At 37.8% G+C, this 20,923-nt stretch overlaps 1 protein-coding gene across 1 annotated transcript in view; it reads left to right on the forward strand.

Annotated features, from left to right (window-relative positions):
• The window catches only part of csmd3b (CUB and Sushi multiple domains 3b), a 466,880-nt gene that overhangs the window by 60,541 nt on the left and 385,416 nt on the right, over window positions 1-20,923 (forward strand). Inside the window, exon 2 of the mRNA XM_082185594.1 lies at window positions 1,470-1,692. Coding sequence (XP_082041720.1) covers window positions 1,470-1,692 — 223 coding nt within the window. The remainder of the gene's footprint in view (window positions 1-1,469; window positions 1,693-20,923) is intronic.

Below are 20,923 nucleotides of genomic sequence, written 5' to 3' on the forward strand. Positions count from 1 at the left end.
AGATGAAAACCCTACAGATGTGAGCGAGCTGAATACTGGGTTAATGTGGTTCATTGTGGCCACATTCCCACAAATATTCCAAATGATTGTCGCAGCTCACCGTTGATTAGATCTGGACAGACTTTGCCTTCCAAACTGCTCAGGTTTTGTGTTGTAATATGCGATAGAACTGGTTGGGTTGATTCATTCATCATCAGGTTGGATTGTGGGAATTGGGTTGCTTGAGTCACTCCTGTGTTGAATTCGTGGGTGAGAGAGGGCAAAATGGCGGCCCGATTGAGGCGGACCCAGATCAATTCTTAAAATGTGGCAATAAATTACAACTTGCAAAGCTCACAGGAATACTAATTCACTGCCTAGGTGCTGCCATGTGCAACATCAAGTGTTTTCCGTGACAGAATATCAGTTATATTTTCTTCACTGTTGTCATTGACTGTGATCATAAAATGTAGTTTAATTCTATTTTAACCGACAATGCACTCCTTGGTAATGGGAAGCATGATTGTGTGTGTTTTTCAATTGTTTGATGTAAAGTTATCCCAAAATGAATACCATCGATAGAGTAAAAACACCTCTGTGTATAATATAGGATTTCCATTGGCCTCATGACAGTAGCTTCTAATTGAAGATTGCTTTAATTATACAAACAAGCTTTCCTTCACTCAATATGTTATTGAATTCCACTCAAAGCTCGTGAGACAGATTCTCTTTGAAATAAGTCATGGTTTCACAATGGCTAATAAAACAGCCAGGAACGAACGCCAATCCTCAAGCTTACACTCAAATCAACTGTATAGTTTACAAATAAAGGGCTAGTTCACTCACAAATTAAAATGTTTAAACTTGGTGTGGCATGGCACGCAAGAGCCAATCAGATTTGACATGTTGAATGTGATTCGTAGCTGCTGAGTAAGAAATGTGATGGTGTCTTTGATACAGTAGTGTATTTATCATAGTGTATGGAATTTAAGACATCTATAAATGTATAATATAAAAAATGCATTACTGTAGGAATTGGTAATCGTGGATTTCATTTATTAACAATTGTATACAGGTGTTTTTATGAGCACAAACATTTTCTTTTTTTTGCATATTTCCCCATTATTTTATTATTTTACCATTAATCTGGATTATTCTAGAAGTCTTAATACACTTAAATACAATTAAATCTTAATACACACCTAAACCATCTCCATCTAAGGACTTTCCACACAACCTTGCCTAAATATAAAACTCTCTCTCTCTCACACACACACACACACACACACACACACACACACACACACACACACACACACACACACACACACAAACACACACACACACACACACACACACACACACACACACACACACACACACACACACACACACACACACACACACACACACACACACACACACGTAATGTTTCTGATGCCTCCAGCACTGCTGACCCTAGTGAACACTGCTCTCTTTTTGCTTCACAGGTTTCATATATACATGTGGTGGAACATTAAAAGGAAGGAATGGGACCATTGAAAGTCCTGGTTTTCCATATGGATATCAGAACGGGGCAAACTGTACGTGGGTTATTGTAGCAGAGGAGGGCAACCGAATTCAAATAGTCTTTCAGTCATTCGCGGTGGAGGAGGACTATGACTTTTTATCCCTCTACGATGGACACCCGCATCCGGCTAACTTCAGGACGAGGTGGGTGCTGTTTATAATGACCCGTTTTCATGATGCCATAAGCATATCTGCATCATTACTGTATCAGAAGAATAAAACACAAAGCACTGTACATATCTGATCATGGAAGGATGAAGAAAACACTTTGCTGAGGATAATTTACGGTGTGCCTGTAAGCAACTTGACTGTGATGCCAAATGAAAGTGCTGCCAAGAACTCTCCCTGAATAATTACACACACACACACACACACACACACACACACACACACACACACACACACACACACACACACACACACACACACACACACACACACACACACACACACACACACACACACACACACACACACACACACACACACACACACACACACACACACACACACACACACACACACACACACACACACACCACACAAAATAAGCACTATATTCTAACTTGGCCATTGTTTCATGGACTCCTCTATCTTTACAATCGACTCTCAGCCATATAAAGTTACATGAATAAAAGCTATAGCTACATAAAACATACGGTTAAGCCTTTAATTGAAGAACACAGATTTGTAGGGCTTTGAATTGGTTTAACACTAAATTCTCTGCAAAGAAAATAAGCATGTCTTCTACTCAAATGACCATTTTATAAGCCCACAGTGACAACACCAGTGTGAACATGTGCATAAAGGGTAAATGACAGCTATCTAGGTTGAATTTATTTGCATGTCTGTGCTGTTTATGGTCAGATCTGGGCAATATTATATATTATTATATATTATAATATTATATTTCACTATGTGTATCAGCAATGTCATGTGACAGCAGACAAGGATGTTAAAATGGGACATACATCTAGTATAATGCGCAGTAAATATATTTGTAAGGTATAGAGAAGTTAACCTAACATGTCCATGGATTTTTCTTTCTTAATCACCAGATTTATGGTTAAAATCTATACGAATTTATCTTATCTTGTACCTGGTCAAGTTTTTCTCCACCATTTTTGTCTTTATTTAGCTAATAGTCCTGCAGGTTTGTGTATGTTTGTGTCTTAGAGATGGATATGTTTTTCTGTGCATATTATGCATTAGGAAACGGAGTAAAGGTGGAGTGAAGGGACCGTCTGGGATTTGGGGTCCCATTTGCAGAATGGATCGATATCTGACAGATCCCTGCCTCGGATCGACATAATGCAGTATATATATATAGATACTGTCAGATATCGATCCATTCTGCAAATATATGTATATATATATATATATATATATATATATATTTTTTTTTTTTTTTACATTGTAACCCCAAACAGGAAGTTATAAAAGAACAACATGAAAAGAAAACAGTGATGCATTGCCCAAAGAGGCTTTTTTTTTTTCTTTTTTTTTTTTTGGTTTGTCTTGTCTTGTACTGTAGCCTCTCATTTTCTTCTCCTCGTCTCATTCCACCTCTCCTTGCTCTCGTGCTGTCCTGCAGGGAGGAGATATTAGAGGTGTGGAGAAGAGGAAGGAAGAGTAATGACAGAGTTTAATTAAACAGCTCAAGAAGTAAATAATGCAGGATTCTGCAGGCACTACATTTGTGTCTTGCATTGCCATGTTTGCTGGCATCTCAGACAAATTGCATGTTGCTATTCAGCCGTCTTAAATTATGCACTGCAATTAGGGATTGAGCCCTCTCTCTCTCTCTCTCTCTCTCTCTCTCTCTCTCTCTCTCTCTCTCTCTCTCTCTCTCTCTCTCTCTCTCTCATCTGTTTGAAAGGAGATATACTGCTCTTTTTACTACCATCGTTCTTAGATACTTTGTTGCGCCTAACAGCCGATTACATTTCATATATATTTACATATGTCCATATATATGTCCTATATACCCATATTTAATTATTCTGATTAATCAGGATTCATTCAGACTGTAATGACCCCGTATAAGGCGAGCACTCTGAGGGTGTGTTGAGCTATATACAATTTAAGAGTCATGTCGCAGCCGCTGCGTTTGTTTGTTCGTTTGTTTGCTCGTTCGTTCTGTCTTGCCTGTGAAACTTGTGTGGGCGAGTCTCAGATCTTGATGGGTGATAGATGTCTTCCGTCCTTATTTTACATCAGTAATGATTATTAATGTGACCTGGCTGGGACTCTAAAAAAGAGTGCAGTTTAAATTAATTATAAACTAACAATGCCAGGGACTGAGTCTGACATCTGAAGATTTCAGTGATTAATCTTTAAATATGTACAGATCTGTCTGAATCATTTACAGCTTTGCTCGGATATATCAAAACACATTTTTAAATGGGTTTAAATGATCGTTTGGTTGGAAGGCAATTAAGCGTCCCCTCTCAAACTGTGATTGCACAAACATCTGGTATTCAGTTTGAAAATATAACTCATTTCTTATATATAATGGTTGACTGATATGTTATTTTTCAATAACCAAGAGGTCAGAGTAGCCGATAGCCATACTGTAATGCGCATAGACATTGCATTTAATCTATATATACATTTAAAGAGAGACTTTGACATCAGCTCTTTAGTGATTTTGTGTCCTCTCACCTCGTCTTTCCATGACACGTGTTACGTACATTGATCAGTCATTTAGCTTTAGATTTGTAAATGAGTGCTGTTGTGGTGGTTTTGTTATAAAGGGCTCTTTTGAGTGAACTATTCAAAGACTCCCTCATAATCGGTGTTGGGGGTAATGCATCACATGTACGTGTATCGGATTACTTTTTTCAAGTAACAAGTAACTCATTAAAAATTTACAGTAAAATATCTGGAGTTACTTTTTAAATAAGTAACGCAAGTTGACTGACAGCTCTTCTGTTAGCAGGTATTTTCTTATAATTAGGAATTAACATCACATTTGTGTTTATTTTTTATTGCAATATTCTAGAATGTAGAATGTATTCCTATTCTTCTGGAGTCCAGCATGGCAGCATGTTACAGTGTAATTATACATTTAAGTACTGAGTAATATTATTTAACCACATGTACTTACTATAGGGTTAGGGTTAGGATGAGGGTTTGGGATAAAACTTTATTTTACAGTGATCTTGTTACGTATGTTACATGGTAATAACAGTAAACTATGCATAATTACATGCAACTAACTCTAAACCAAATCTTGATCCTACCCTAACCCTATAGTAAGTACAGGTAGTTACTTAAAATTAAATATATAATTACACTGTAACAATGACACCTTAAAATAAAGTGTAACCGGGTTTGGTTTAGGGTTAGTTGCATGCAATTATGCATAGTTATTACTATAGTAACTACATGTAACATATGTAATAAGGACACTGTAAAATGAATGTGTTACCTGTGTATGATAATTAACTGGTTTGCATCTAAATAAATGTAAAAAAATAACGTTTATTGATTTATTTATCTATCATTATTACAATATTACTCTATAATTATGTAGTTTTAATATAATAATATTGTTGCTGATGTTCTCTTATCAGTGGTCGCCTATATATCCGTTCTCTATTAGTAATTGTCTTTCACCTTATTCCACTGTTCTCCCTTTCACCTTCACTTTGAGATATTGTATATGTCCCCCTCTTTCTTCTCCTCACACCTCAGGCCCCCTCCGTCTGTGCAGAAAGCACTCATACATGTGGCTGTCGGGCTGCGAGTGGTTGATGTAGTAAACGCCGGGTGTCACCATGTGTGTCAGACTGTGTACGAGACCCCCTGAGTGAAGCCAGGTGTAATTGCAGACGCTTAGCCTGTGGATCTAGCAGTGTAATTAGTCATCAGCATGTAGCGAGGATGGGACAGAGGAAGCCAGAGCAGCCACCAGCAATTACTCATCCCCGTCCTGTCACTCAAAGCTACCCATCGCCATAAATCATTTGCCGTTTGTTTTGCCGTGTGATGGAGGTGTCAGCGCCGGAGCACTGTACTGACGCATGGACAGAATGTAAAAATCAAGAGGTGCTGAGAATAAACCTAATTCATCCCTGTGTCTTTAAGTCATGCATATGCATGAGATGTGAATGCATGGGAATACAGGAAGACTGTGAGCTGGTTATAAAAGCATGCAGCATCACCATAGATCCACTGATAGTTGAAATGTGCTCAGACAGATGACATTTTAAATGAACATTCTGTCATTATTTACTCATTCTCATGTCAATCTCACAAAAGCATACACTTTATTTGTCTATTTTGTTGTTCTTGCCATAATATGACAGTTTAATAGTGTCTATAGACCCTCTAGCTCCAAAAAGGGTAAATACAAGTTTTTGTACATTTTTCTGGTGTACTATCCCTTTAAATGCACTGGTTTCAGACTTGACGCTTACCACCGCCATTCAGTTCATCGTCTGGGAGGCTGTAAAACCCACAAACTAAACTCTCCTCTTCATCCAGTCCCTCTCATTGCACTTTCCAGGAATGCAGAGTGAAATTCATTCAACCATGGGTTACAAGTATCGAATGTAGGCTCAGAATACAGTCTGTCACTCCGTTATATTCCAATGGCCTGTAAGAGGAGAGTGACACGCCATTCGTGTGGCCTCTCGAAAGATGTCTCACATACCAAGTGGCTTGTTTTGAATAGCCAGAGAAGGAGAGAGAGTGACAGGCTACGTTTTCTCCCTATCTAGTGGATGTAAAGGAGTAGCAGTCTGGTCTGTTGCTGTGCAGTGTTTTCTGCCAAGAGCAAAGCCACGGTTGAGGAAAAGAGGGCTCTTTCTCTGGCTCCATCTCCATCTATTGCACTGTATAGCTTGAGTTACTGACATCTTGTGGTAAATGTGCAAAGTGCAGCATAGGCTGAAGCGTTTTGTATGTTCAGCTGCATTCTGGGAAAACAAAACTCATCAATTGATTGTTAGTGTGTGTGTGTGTGTGTGTGTGTGTGTGTGTGTGTGTGTCTCTGTTAATACATATAAATATACACTAATATAAGTTTGAGGCCAGATTTTTTTAAATGTGCTTTATCGATGCTCAACATAGCTGCAATTATTTGATACAGTAATATTGTGAAATTAAAACAAATGGGGATTGTGGCTGTCAAGTTTCAAAAAAGGGCCTAAAAGCACCATAAATGTAGTCAATACCCTTTGATATTCTTCTCTCCTGTTAACTCTTAACTGTTGCAACTGAATCGTTGAGTCAGTGAGTTCAGTCTGAATCGTTGAGTCAGTGAGTTCAGTCTGAATCGATAAGTCAGTGAGTTCAGTCTGAATCGTTGAGTCAGTGAGTTCCGTCTGAATCGTTGAGTCAGTGAGTTCCGTCTGAATCGTTGAGTCAGTGAGTTCCGTCTGAATCGTTGAGTCAGTGAGTTCAGTCTGAATCAATGAGTCAGTGAGTAAGGTCTGAGTCAGTGAGTAAGGTCTGAATCATTGAGTCAGTTAGTTCTGAGTCAGTTAGTCGTTGAGTCAGTGTGTTCAGTCTGAATCATTGAGTCAGTGAGTTCAGCCTGAATCGTTGAGTCAGTGAGTACAGTCTGAATCGTTGAGTCAGTGAGTACAGTCTGAATTGTTGAGTCAGTGAGTACAGTCTGAATCATTGAGTCAGTGAGTACAGTCTGAATCGTTGAGTCAGTGAGTACAGTCTGAATTGTTGAGTCAGTGAGTTCAGTCTGAATCGTTGAGTCAGTGAGTACAGTCTGAATCGTTGAGTCAGTGAGTACAGTCTGAATCGTTGAGTCAGTGAGTAAGGTCTGAATCATTGAGTCAGTGAGTACAGTCTGAATTGTTGAGTCAGTGAGTACAGTCTGAATCGTTGAGTCAGTGAGTAAGGTCTGAATCATTGAGTCAGTGAGTACAGTCTGAATCGTTGAGTCAGTGTACAAGTTGTATATATCACTTTTATGCTGCCTTTATTAGATCTTTACAGTCATAATCTTCATCAGTGTTATTTTGAGATTACTATATTTTGAGACTAATTTTTTGTTTTTATATTTTCCATTTTAATTGTAAAGTTTTAGTAATATTGTTGTTTTAATGCAGTTTTTTATTTCAGTTTTCAGATTTGTTTTAGTATATCAAATTAAACTAAATGAAAATCTTGTGGCAACTTGCTAAAATAAAATTACTTTAAGTGTTTTAATATTATATATTATTTATTTATTTATTTTTTATTTATTGGGATATCAGATTTTCCGTCTGAATTGTTGAGTCAGTGAGTTCAGTCTGAATCAATGAGTCAGTGAGTAAGGTCTGAGTCAGTGAGTAAGGTCTGAATCATTGAGTCAGTTAGTTCTGAGTCAGTTAGTCGTTGAGTCAGTGTGTTCAGTCTGAATCGTTGAGTCAGTGAGTTCAGCCTGAATCGTTGAGTCAGTGAGTACAGTCTGAATCGTTGAGTCAGTGAGTACAGTCTGAATTGTTGAGTCAGTGAGTACAGTCTGAATCATTGAGTCAGTGAGTACAGTCTGAATCGTTGAGTCAGTGAGTTCAGTCTGAATCGTTGAGTCAGTGAGGACAGTCTGAATCGTTGAGTCAGTGAGTACAGTCTGAATCGTTGAGTCAGTGAGTACAGTCTGAATCGTTGAGTCAGTGAGTAAGGTCTGAATCATTGAGTCAGTGAGTACAGTCTGAATTGTTGAGTCAGTGAGTACAGTCTGAATCGTTGAGTCAGTGAGTAAGGTCTGAATCATTGAGTCAGTGAGTACAGTCTGAATCGTTGAGTCAGTGTACAAGTTGTATATATCACTTTTATGCTGCCTTTATTAGATCTTTACAGTCATAATCTTCATTAGTGTTATTTTGAGATTACTATATTTTGAGACATTTTTTTTGTTTTTATATTTTCCATTTTAATTGTAAAGTTTTAGTAATATTGTTGTTTTAATGCAGTTTCTTATTTCAGTTTTCAGATTTGTTTTAGTATATCAAATTAAACTAAATGAAAATCTTGTGGCAACTTGCTAAAATAAAATTACTTTAAGTGTTTTAATATTATATATTATTTTTTTATTTTTTTATTTATTGGTTTATTTGATTTTATTTGATTTAAAACACATTTTTTGTATAGTTTTAGTTTGTTTCACTTTCATTATACTGAAACCGTGACACCAGTATTGATTGATTGATTGATTGATCGATCGATCGGTCGATTGTGAAAAGTTCTTGAAAAGTGTGTCTGTGCTATATATTTTGTTTAAAATGCATGCCAGCTCGTTTGACATTTTGTTCATATAATTAAAAACACAATTATGCATATTCTAAGTGTGACTGAAGGGACCAAATACTGTAGTTTCCTCCCTTTCTGTTTTCTCTCTCTCCCTCTCGCCCTGTTTTTCATTTTGCAGCAGCGGTTAGAGTTCCATTTCACAAGCTAATAACAGTATTAGCCCAACAGCGTGGAAAGGCTTCATGCCTTGTTGACCATGATGAAGTCCATTGCATGAACATCTGCTGTTGAATAAGGTGGCCGAATACCCTGCAATTCACACCTGCTTAAGTTCCTGCTCAGAAATGCACTGTAAAAAATTAATGTGCTGTCAGGTAACCTAAAAATAAGTTTCATGTGGTAACATCTAAATTAACAGTTTTTTTCCAAGTTAAAAACATTATTAACTGTGACCCAATCCACCTGACTGCATTAGGTAATACTAATGAAAGTGATTTTATGAGTCGGATCAGGTCGAAATAACTCCGTAATGAGGTCATACCATGAGGAATCAAATTTGCCTTGATCTTTTGAGATAAAAGAACTCAATGTATAATGAAAACATACAGTAACCTTCAGAACTCAGACTTCCTTGCCAGACCAAAAAGAGCAGCTATTAAAATTAGTCTGAAAAACACCTTGGCTGAAAATGATTCAATTTAATAGGATCCCTGATCAATTCAGTCTGGCCTTAACAGAATGTGAAGCACATTTTAGTGAGAATTGTGTAAAATTTTAAATAACTATTTGCTTATGTTTTCCATTTGAATGCGTTTTAAAATGTAATGTGATCAAAACTGAATTTTCAGCATCATTACTCCAGTCTTCAATGCCACATGATGCTTCAGAAATCACTCTAATATGATGATTTACTACTCAAGAAACATTTATGATTATTACCATCAATATTGAAAACAATTGTGCTGCTTATGCACCAATGCACAGATATAGCTGAACTTCCTTGAATTAATATGTTAGCGTAAGTTCTGGTGTTAACCCAAGAAATAAAAGGCCAGACATTATCCAAAAGAAAAGAATCTGAGAGGACTTACTCTCATAGTCCTAAAATAACTTTGCATGGCTATTTTATTCTTAGCCTTTCTTGCATTACAGTCTCTTGCATTTGCATTTTCCTGCTTTCCATGTTAAGGACTCAAAGCAATTACAGCTATTAGATTATGAAGCACAGTTGCTGTGTATTGAAGTTTGCAGATGTCTGTGAGTGAAGCAGTCGGGCTGGTGCGCTTCTACCTCTTCGTGGTCCAACACCCTGTGAAAACAACATAAATCAAGTGTGAACAGCCTGGCAAGAAGTCAAAGCCGAAGTGGTCGAGCCACTGGCCTATTGTGATCATTCACTACTGCACTTGTCCCTTACGCCCTTCCCCTGACTTTACACTTTCAGTGTATTCATCTCCAACACATTGCCCTTGGCTCTGGCTACAGGGACTGCCTTCATCATTATCCACTAAATCAGGACCACTTTGGGTTTCTTTTTTGAAGGGGTTGCCGCTTTAATGGAGTGGGGTAAAAGGTTTATGGCTGGTTTCCATTTCATATGAGGCTACTACATGTGCTTATATGGTGGATAAATCCCTGGATATAGTGGGAATGATGTGTTGAGAAATGGAATAATGGCATGGCATTATAAGTGTGTATAATGTCCCTTCAGTATGAGAATATAACAGCAGACTTCTTTAAATATTCATGCACACATGCACAAATCTTGGACTTATAATTAAGGATGCACACAAGTAAAATTGTTGGGCCCAACTTGATCATTTCAGTGGATTTCTGGCGCTCAGAAAGCTGTTGTATGCAATTATTTTGATAAAGGGAAACAAGATGCATTTCTAGTCTCAGCATTCTGTGTTGTTCAGACATTTCTCTTTAAACACAATGAGTTTCAGCTGTATGAAAAGTGACCCACATTTGTTTTTTGACCACTAAAAATGTGTACAATTGGCCATTTTACTCATGGAGCCGCATTAAGATCTCCACATCTCTGGGATTGAACCATATAGAGCCTTTAGAATGAAGGTACCAAAATAAAAATGTGTTAAGAACCAGAATCTAGAAGTATATTAAGATATCTTTAACATTTCTTGAGTTGCAGGCGTGCAAACTTGGGGCAAAAAAACGCAGGAATTGCTTTTTCCCATTTTCTGAACTGTCACCGTTGGCATATAATGCAACAAAGATTGCTGAAGTCAACAGATGGTACTACTAGAACTACCAATCTCTAGGTGAACTTAAAATAATGATGCTGCCATCTTTCTAAAGTCATTTTACCCCTCTGTAATTTGGCTCCAAATCTCAGGTAAAAATGGTCAGTTTGACCCCCTCGACAAAATAGTGAATAAGTCAGTCTATATACATTCATGACATTTCATATTTTGGCTTCTTATTCATTTATGTATTTATTTCACCGGAAGAAAAAAAATCTAAATCAACATTTTTGGAGAGGAACATTAAATCAGGTCTGATTCTACAAGCCGATCATCTTCTCACAATGTTCTCACGACCCAGATTCACCTCGGCAAGATTATCTTTTCCACACCTTGATGTAATCTACTTATCCTCATCTTGCCAGCAGTTTCCCAATTAGACCTCAAGCCCCGTTAGAATTTTGTCATAATATGTATAAAAGTGAGCAAGGAGGGCTCTTTGAAGTGAGCAATCGTGACGCTCTGTTGCGTTAAGAGGGGCTGCCAGTGTTTACCCCTCAGGAGATGCTGTTTCATTTCCCGCTCAGCATTCGACGCAGTCCACGGGGAGCACAAGGACAAGCGTGATAGGCGTGAACTCACCCGTGGACGAGCGAAGGTGCCGTACTGAGGTCTGTCATCGCCGGGCCCGAGCCTGCAAATGGATTGTAGCATCAAAATAAGAGCACACCAAACCCAGGTGGGGGAATAATGGGCTTTTTCTGCTAATGTTTATATTCCAGCATGATGGTTCAGGACGACCAGATGTTGCATTACAATACGCATTAAAACGAAAAACAAGATTCACTGCATAATTTCAGATTTTGCCACTTTTCACAGGTTTAAAATGAAGTAAAGCCTACTTTGAAACATCATTTGTAATAAAGCAAGTGCATAAATCTAACAATTTAACATCTGATGGAATTATGTTTGAAGTAACTTAGATAGATGGACAGACAGATAGATAGACAGATAGATAGACAGATAGACAGATAGATAGATAGATAGATAGATAGATAGATAGATAGATAGATAGATAGATAGATAGATAGATAGATAGATAGATAGATAGATAGATAGATAGATAGATAGATAGATAGATAGATAGATAGATAGATATTATGGATGGATGGATGGATTAGAAACATTGGATAGATAGATAGATAGATAGAGAGATAGATAGATAGATAGATAGATAGATAGATAGATAGATAGATAGATAGATAGATAGATAGATAGATAGATAGATAGATAGATATTATGGATGGATGGATGGATGGATGGATGGATGGATGGATGGATTAGAAACATTGGATAGACATATTAGATAGATAGATAGATAGATAGATAGATAGATATTATGGATGGATGGATGGATGGATGGATTAGAAACATTGGATAGATAGATAGATAGATAGATAGATAGATAGATAGATAGATAGATAGATAGATAGATAGATAGATAGATATTATGGATGGATGGATGGATTAGAAACATTGGATAGATAGATAGATAGATAGATAGATAGATAGATAGATAGATAGATAGATAGATAGATAGATAGATAGATAGATAGATAGATAGATAGATAGATAGATAGATAGATAGATGGATAGACGGACGGACGGACGGACGGACGGACGGACGGACGGACGGACGGACGGACGGACGGACGGATAGATTGATTATTTAACCACAGATTAAATGGTTAATATTTGGATGTGGAAATATACAGTGCAATATATCTTGCATTAAACTAAGTTTCTTGGAGAACGAAACTTGCATAATAGTCTATTTTTATCATTGTTCCGTCCTGCACTTCACTCTGACTGCATGAACCATTTCTATTATTGTTAAAGGAACCTTTCTATTAATCCCAGCGCTGTACAGTAGCTCCTCTCGCCTGTCTGCATTTCCTCCAAATGATTTCCTGCACAATGACCCTCTGTCAAACCAGGCTCTAATCTTAGCTTGGTCTCACCTGAGAGGAAAACACAGCCTCCAGCATCCAGCTCAACCTCTGACCTCCGGCAGGTCTGCTAACAACGCATGATGGACAGATGCTAGCACACATGAGCACTAATGATGGATTTCGCCACGGTTGGAAAGACCTGAGGACGTTTGTCTTTCATGCACGATTGCTCTGTTCAGAAACGGAGACAGCATTTTAAGACATCACAGGTGCGCTCCCAATGTGTGTGCCGTTTGGATCTGTAGGACGCCTCCTAAGGAGCCTCGCTTTGGCCAGATTCTCAGCAGAAAGCACTCCCAGAATGCACTGCAAAAACCTCAGTAAAATAAATTAAATGGCTGACGAGGCGAGACAAATAATGATTATACATAAAACTAATATATCACTCAGTATAGGCTACTTGAGTTCAGTCCCTTCTGAGGAAGAGAAACATTTAAACCAGCCTAAGGTTTGCTGGCTGGTTTTAGACTGGTTTTGGGCACCTTTTTTTGTTTGTTTCTTTCTTAATACTTACTTAACTACTTACTTAATACTTTATTTGTCCCTTTAAAGGAAATTTATTTTGGGCAATACAGATGAAGCTGCATAACAAGATAGTTTTCAGTTGGCTACCCTGCAGCTAAACCAGACAAACACAGGCTGACATCTTAAACTAGCTAAAACCATCTTAAATCAGCTTAGACTGGTTCAATTGTTTGTTTGTTTTTCAGTAGGACGGTGATTAAAATAGTTTTTTATATATATTTTTGTCTGTTGTTTGCTTGAATTAACTCATTCAATTGGAAAAATTACACAATATCATAACACGTTACTATAAGACTTATATTTGTTAATGCATTAGATGTCATAAAATAACATTGATATATAATTTTACTCCACTTAAAAAATAACAGAAATGGTTCAGTCCCTTCTGGCTAGTTATAGAAGGGTTCTGGGCAGTTTAAGTATTTTTCGGCAATTATTTATTTATTATTATTTTTTATCCAGAAAAAAAAAAAAGCTATAATCATCATAAATCAACTTAGACTGGTGTTTTCAGCAGGAGTATAATTAGAAAATGTATTTTTTAAAATGTTTTAATTTTATTTTATGTATTTGTGTCTGTGGTTTGTTTGAATTAACCCAATGATTTAAAAAATAACACTTTACTATACGACAAATTTTTGTTAATGCATTAGGTGTCCTAAAATAACTTTTACTTTGCTTGAAAATGAACTGAAATAGTTTAGTTTACTGTCAAAGAAAAAAGTATCTAGCCTAGCCTAGCTGGTTTGCTGGATTCACAGGCTGGTCTGTGGTTTTTTGCCACTTTTCTAGTACTTTTCAGCTGGCTAACAAGCTAAACTAGAGAAACAACAACTTGACCAGGATGTTACACCATCTTGAATCAGTTTAGCATTTCTTTTTTCTGCAAGAGTGTTTAAATTTTTATAACATTTTAGTGTTTGTGTAGGCTGTTTGTTAATTAGAGCATGAAGCCATTAGCTTAGCAACATGCAATTGTCAAACTCTCTTGAAATTAATTGCCTATGTATGTAGAGTGCTCCAAATTACCCTCTTATGTGCTTCCATGATGGTTAGTATGCTATTTAGGCAGCTAACGCAGCTAATGTGTTATGCCGTAAGGGCTTGTTCTGAGGGCAAAACTTTCACATTTGTGATGAACAGCGTAGCGCCAACCATCAGACACCAGTACATACAGAAATGTAAAACAACCATCCATGTGCGTATAGATCCAAACTAGATGCAATGAAAGAAGCAAAATGTCCACAGAAAAAAATTATGCAAAATCTCAGATACATTTTATTCTATCAAGGCCACCTACAAAGTAAAAAAGTGCAAAGAAGCACCAAGTGCAAAATATTTTCGGGTTCAACTCTTCCTGAATACCTTGGCTTTCGCCTACGTCCTGCGTAGCATTTTCATATTTGATTAATGTTATCATCCTATTGTAAGAAATAGGGCTGCGTTGGTCTGAAATGAAATTTTACAAAGGGGGGAAGATTTCAAATTACTAGAGATTAAGATGTTCCAAAGGGAAAACTAATCTCTTGATGGAGACAGTGCTTTGTGTTAAAGTAACTCTGTGCTATAAAGCATCATTGTGTGTTGCCTTTGTGCAGAGAGGCTTTGTACTGGAGAGCTTCCGATCTTTTTCAACACATGATGGTCTCATAAAAGCACTGCTTTTCACTTGAAAACAGGATTAGTTGTGACATTAGTTGGATTTCAGGTGCACTTCTTTCTGGTACTGCACTCTTGACTGCTAGAATCTCCACATTATGAGCCAGAGTTACCAACAGCTTGCTTCAGCTTTAAAACCATTTTGGCATTAAAAACCACTGTCAGGATTTACTAAAGACATTCAGTAAAAAATTTGCACTGAAAAGGGGTGGACACAGTTATTTTTGCAGCTTACCTTATTGCATATGCATTTGTAGGTGTTTCCCTTTCAGATGCAAAATTTATGGGAGGGGAGTATTTAAAATTGCAAGGTGATTTACTAAGGTTTGTGCTCATCAATGTACGGGTGTTTGCGCAGTTATTTACCACCCAAAAAAAAAAAGCATGGGCCCTATCTTGCACCCAGCGCAATTGACTTTGTACACCGATGCATGTATCATTCCTATTTTGCACCCGACGCATAGCTGACTTTTCCCTCCACAGACGCACGTCGGTAAATTAGGGAATGAACTTGCGCTCCCGGTGCGGTTCAGCGAAAAGAGGAGGCCTCGTGTTCCGGCGCAAACGTTCCCTGGTGCTATTTTGCAGTTTCAGAAAACAGTTCCGCCACAGACCAGGAGAAACCTAGTCTAAAGTCAGAGGCACGTTATTCAGATGCTATTTTAAGGGCGCATGCTTGGCCATAATGTAGCGTGCACATACACTTTGCTTCTCTCATCTACACAGTTGACATTTTTGAAACCATACATAATTACAAGGAAAAATATTCCACATGAGGGAAATCATTGGGGTGTCCATGAAGATGTGAAAAAATAGGCATAAATCTAGCTTACACATTTACCCAAATTATTATACGCCTGTATAGCTAATTTGGGTGTGTTTCTCCATCCCCAATGTCACTTCTCTGTGTTTTGCGGCCCTGACGAGAACGTCGGTCTCCTCGGCTGTGAACCGCTCCTGGCGTGCACCTGGCAAATCCGCCGTTATAATAGCAAACCGCCATGGAACAAGCGCACCTGCTCTTAAAGGGAATGTGAGATGATGCTCTGATTGGTTTATTTCACGTTACGCCCAAACCACACCTATGAGTAATGAAGCTACTTCAGACCAACCCATTTTAGATTTGCCTCGAGATCTGCCCACAAAGTTACTTGCGTTTCGCGTTTGATACTTGCGTTTCAGATCGTTAAAATAGGGCCCCATGTCTTAAACCAGACACTAACTGGTAGATTGTGTTGGTCATTATAGAAATGATCCAGCTGCATCTGTTCTTTAATTTGCGAGTCGTCAGTACGCTTTGCCACTCTCATTGCCACTTTTTTAGAATTGCACGCTCACGCTAATTTGCCCTCTTAAGTAAATCTGGCCCTATGGCTCCTATAACTCTGTTAAATTGCTGTCTATACATTTGTCTAAGTGTTTTGTCTGGGGATTGTTCATGGTTGGATGAATGCATTAGCTGACGAGTACATTTTCTCTCCCTAAAGAACCAAGTCAAGTTTATTTTTAGATTATCCTCTGCTGCTTGGCAGTTATAGTAGGCAGTCCATTTTTAGAGAGGCTTTAAAAAGTGCATCCTTTGTCATCTTCATTCAACATAGTCAACTGAAAACACTGGATCATTAGGTCAACTCATGATGGACTTTTCTTAATCATGCGCTGAGAAAACATGGTGTATCGTGTGTTGTGTTGCCTCATTTAGCTACCGCTGTCTGCAAATAGTACACGCTATATACAAGCTGTCTCACAGCTCAGTCATTTCCTTTTCATTTTTTATTTCAGAGTGAAACTCCAAGATTTATGCAGCCTATTATAAATAATGATTTCCACTGATGCCAAAGTAATCTACAGCTGAATGTGATCTAACTTCGGCAACACTTTGTTTTAGAGTCCGGATTGTCAAGTCAGCAGCGTTTGCAGCATCATTCCACCAGCCCGACTGTTCGTTAATGCCTTCTGCTGTCAGGCCGTAAATGAACAAGACGATGAGCAACAACATAACAATTTGAGCATCCAAATACAAACTGATTCATTACAATCACCTGGTGGAAGAAACTGCAGGGACTGTTGGTGGAAAAACGGCCATCTCCCTCCTTTTCTCATTGTGTGACGATTATGTTGATACCTATTAGATTTATTGGTTGTCAGTGTTTCATCGTTCTCATTACTTTCAGTACAGCATCATCTAGGTCCCAGGGTTTTCATCCAAGGGTCCATGGAAGGTATTTCAGGGGGTTTGTGTGCAAAAACATTTCATGTGTATGTGTGTAATATATAGGGGTCACTGCGTTGGAAGATTTTGGGGGTCACTGGATCGGTAATGGTTGAAAACCCCAGATCTAGGCAGCAAAAACACTAGTGCTTCCACATTAAGGAAGTTGGCATTTGTTCTCGTTTCGTCTCCCAGCATCTAAACCTCCATTTAAGCCAAGCATATGATGACCTTTACCATGTAAATATTTTCCCTTGAATCACATTAACCCCAAAGAGACATATTTTTTTCATGCAAATGTGAGTGTAAAACCTTCGCCTCAAATTCCTTGACCTAATGCCTCTGTTTCTTTTGCTTTGTAGCCTGATTGCATTAAACAGGAGGCTCATTATAATACACACTGGGAGGCTATAAAATACTGTACATGTTTGATTAACTTTTTTAAACAAAGTATCATCAAGGGACATCCATTTTCCTTCAACCCCAATGCCCATGAGAGCCACATAGCCGGTAGATGGGAGGTATAATGTAGTCAAATATGCAAATAAGCTCTAAACCAGCATGTGGTTTGTAAGTGGGCACGGTGCATTTGTCTCTCCTGTCTAAATCTTTGCGTTATGTCATTCATGAAATCCACACAATAGCATGCAATGAGAAATGCCAAATTGCTCTCTGAGGATACGTTAGCGAAGTAGATGCTGCAATTAAAGAGATTTTAGCGTCGAGCCATCTTGTCGTCTGATGGTGAGTGGTTACGCTGCGTCGCATTTAGCTTAGAATGGCTTGGAAAAGTGTAATAGAATGTCGTTTTGAAATCAGTGATGCAACTCAAATGTGGCGGCGCTCAGAGAGATGTACAGAGTTTATGATAAACACTTGAAATGATTCATTGAGTCAGAGTTCCTGTTGATAAACCTTTTTAGCCAATGTTTGCAGAGAGAGGTGAGTAAAACGCAGAAAAACATCCTCTCTGTTGATAATCGTACACCTGCTGAACAAATGCTAGCATAACATCATTTACCCTCCCTAGTTTGGTTGCTGGAAGACCTCACAATTGGCAATTAAACACCTGCAAAGTTACTGTTGCGGTTTTGTTTCCTTTTATGTAATTTTTAGCACTGAAACATCTTCATAGCTGGAGTTTGCCGATATCAAGTAGGAATTCCCACATCCTTCTTTTGAGCACCATTAGACCCTCTCTTTTATAATAAAAGAAATTGCTCAAATAACTTGTTGTCCTATACTGTTAATGCTCATAGAGTACTAAGTTTCACAATAAGATACAGATAATATCTTTATCAGAAGCTGCTAACTTATCTATATTTTTCTGTTTTCACAACTGAGTAGGTTTTCCAATAATGATGGCAGAGTAGTGTGAGAAAATATAAAGTTTATGCTTTATTTCGATAGTCCACTTTAGATATTCTACTAACCATAAGTAACAAATGTCAATTTATTCTTCTAATCCTAACCTAAGAGTCTACTAATACTCTACTGAGAGTTAGCTGACATGTAGTTGGAAAGTTTCTTTATAGTTAGTAGGACTATTTGGGTGAATCACATTGTTTAAAGGTCGACCTTCATGTTTTTTTCCATATTGATTTCCATATGGATCACATCATGCAAATTCATAGGAAATCGCCAACAGAATAGTTATGTTTTCTCGTGAGATTGAGTTGGTAACAAAAAATGACAAGCTACTCGTGTTTTAAAGTAACTAGTCTTCACCTAAGTGGAACAGCTACCAAAATAACCGGCGTATTTTATTCGCATTTTTCTGACAGTGCATTTTATTCACATCAGATTCATTGAATGAGCAAATGATTGTCATATGGTTATTTTTACAAGGCTGCTAAAAGGTTACCACTTTCCTCAATGTCAGATTTATTTCCTTCCTTGATGTTCCCCCAGACTGACACATTGCTTGCCACATTGCAGAGCAAACATATTTTTCTTTCAAAGCATAACCCATCACTGAGACACGTTGAGGCGTATTGAGACACGCAGGGAAATTGTGAGGGAAGACTGTGAATGCGGGATGCTAAGCTCATGCGGTGAGGGGGGGGGAGCGTGTGAGAAATACAGGGAGAAAGGGAAAGAGGGAAAGGAATATATAAAAGGAAGTGACTACAGATGACACAGTCTCTTTTTGTTCTTTCTTCCTCATTTTTCCTGAAAGCCCTGCATTTAATTAACGCTAAGAGTGTCCCTGACAGCCACATCCCAGTGACGTTGGAGTTATTTGTTCACAATTTTTTAATATCGCCCATAAACATCCTCAGGCATGGCACTGTCTGCTTTATAACACACTAATCTCCCTTTTGCTAAATATCACAGTAGTGGCGAATTGGAAAATGGAAGAGGAAAGAGATGTCACACATCAATGGCATGCTAATATCCATTTGCCGCAAAAAAAACCTTCACAGACATCACCTCAGATAAACTGTCTGCTTAATGTACTATGACTAGGCCTTCTATTATTCAACGGCCGCTTGTGAACGTCCATTGCATAATAAAAACACCATGCTTTTACGTTTGATCTTTGGCCAGTAACCTCTGGCCACCGTGGCTCAAAGGGCAGTTGCTCATTCTCTTGTATTTTGTCCTCTGAGATATTGCTTTCCTTGAGTTCCCTGGGTTGCCAGCCAAGAAAAGGGCAATAATGCAACGCTCAAACTGATTTGTACCTCATTGGGAAGCTCTCTGCAGCTGGAGGACTGTCAGGGTGGTGGAGGGAGTCATGCTGATGTAAATGCGCTCATAAAATTTGCCAAGTGTAAATTGCTCCATCTACTGGCTGCATGTTTTGTTCATACAGCATGTGATTTGCTCCATCATTTTGTGTCGTTTTGCCTCAGAAATTCATTTTGAGATGATGAAAATGAAAGTCTCGGCTTTCTAATGACATAATTATTATGTTGCTATTTATAATCATAATTATTATCTCCCATTTGTTGTCAAGATATGATCATTTAAATGGTGGTTGTCATAAATTGTTCTGAGGGTAATGTAAGATCACAAATGCTTTTCAGACATTTTAGATTTATTCAAACGTATGTTAAATCATTAACATACGTTTTAACTAGTTGTTAGATAACTAGAAAGAGATGATTGGTTCACGCACACTTTCTTTCAATTCAATCACGCCACATCAAACATAATTTTTTGTTTGAATTTTGTAATAAAGTTGGAGTAATTTCGGAGCTTATACGTTTAAAAGAAAACGTACATACAAAGTAAGCAGGTTCATAATATATGGAAGTTGTTTCTGCCACAGAATAAAACAAATAAAGGTAATTGTGACTTTTTACCTCACAATTCTGACTTTTTTTCCTCAGAATCGTGAGATATAAATACAAAAAATATATATATAAAAAAAATTATAAAAAAGAAAGCAAAACCTCTGAAGAATGGCATTAAGAAGGGAGAAAAACCAACAAAATCTGAGAAAAGTCAACATGACACTGAAGTTTCTTCTGTGAAAGACCGTCTTTTCTTCCCTATTGTGGCATATATCCGAGTGGCATATATCCGAGTCTAATGGCGTCTTGAACAAGAAC

The sequence above is a fragment of the Leuciscus leuciscus genome (assembly GCF_965113295.1).
Source record: "Leuciscus leuciscus genome assembly, chromosome: 12".
NCBI lineage: Eukaryota > Metazoa > Chordata > Actinopteri > Cypriniformes > Leuciscidae > Leuciscus > Leuciscus leuciscus.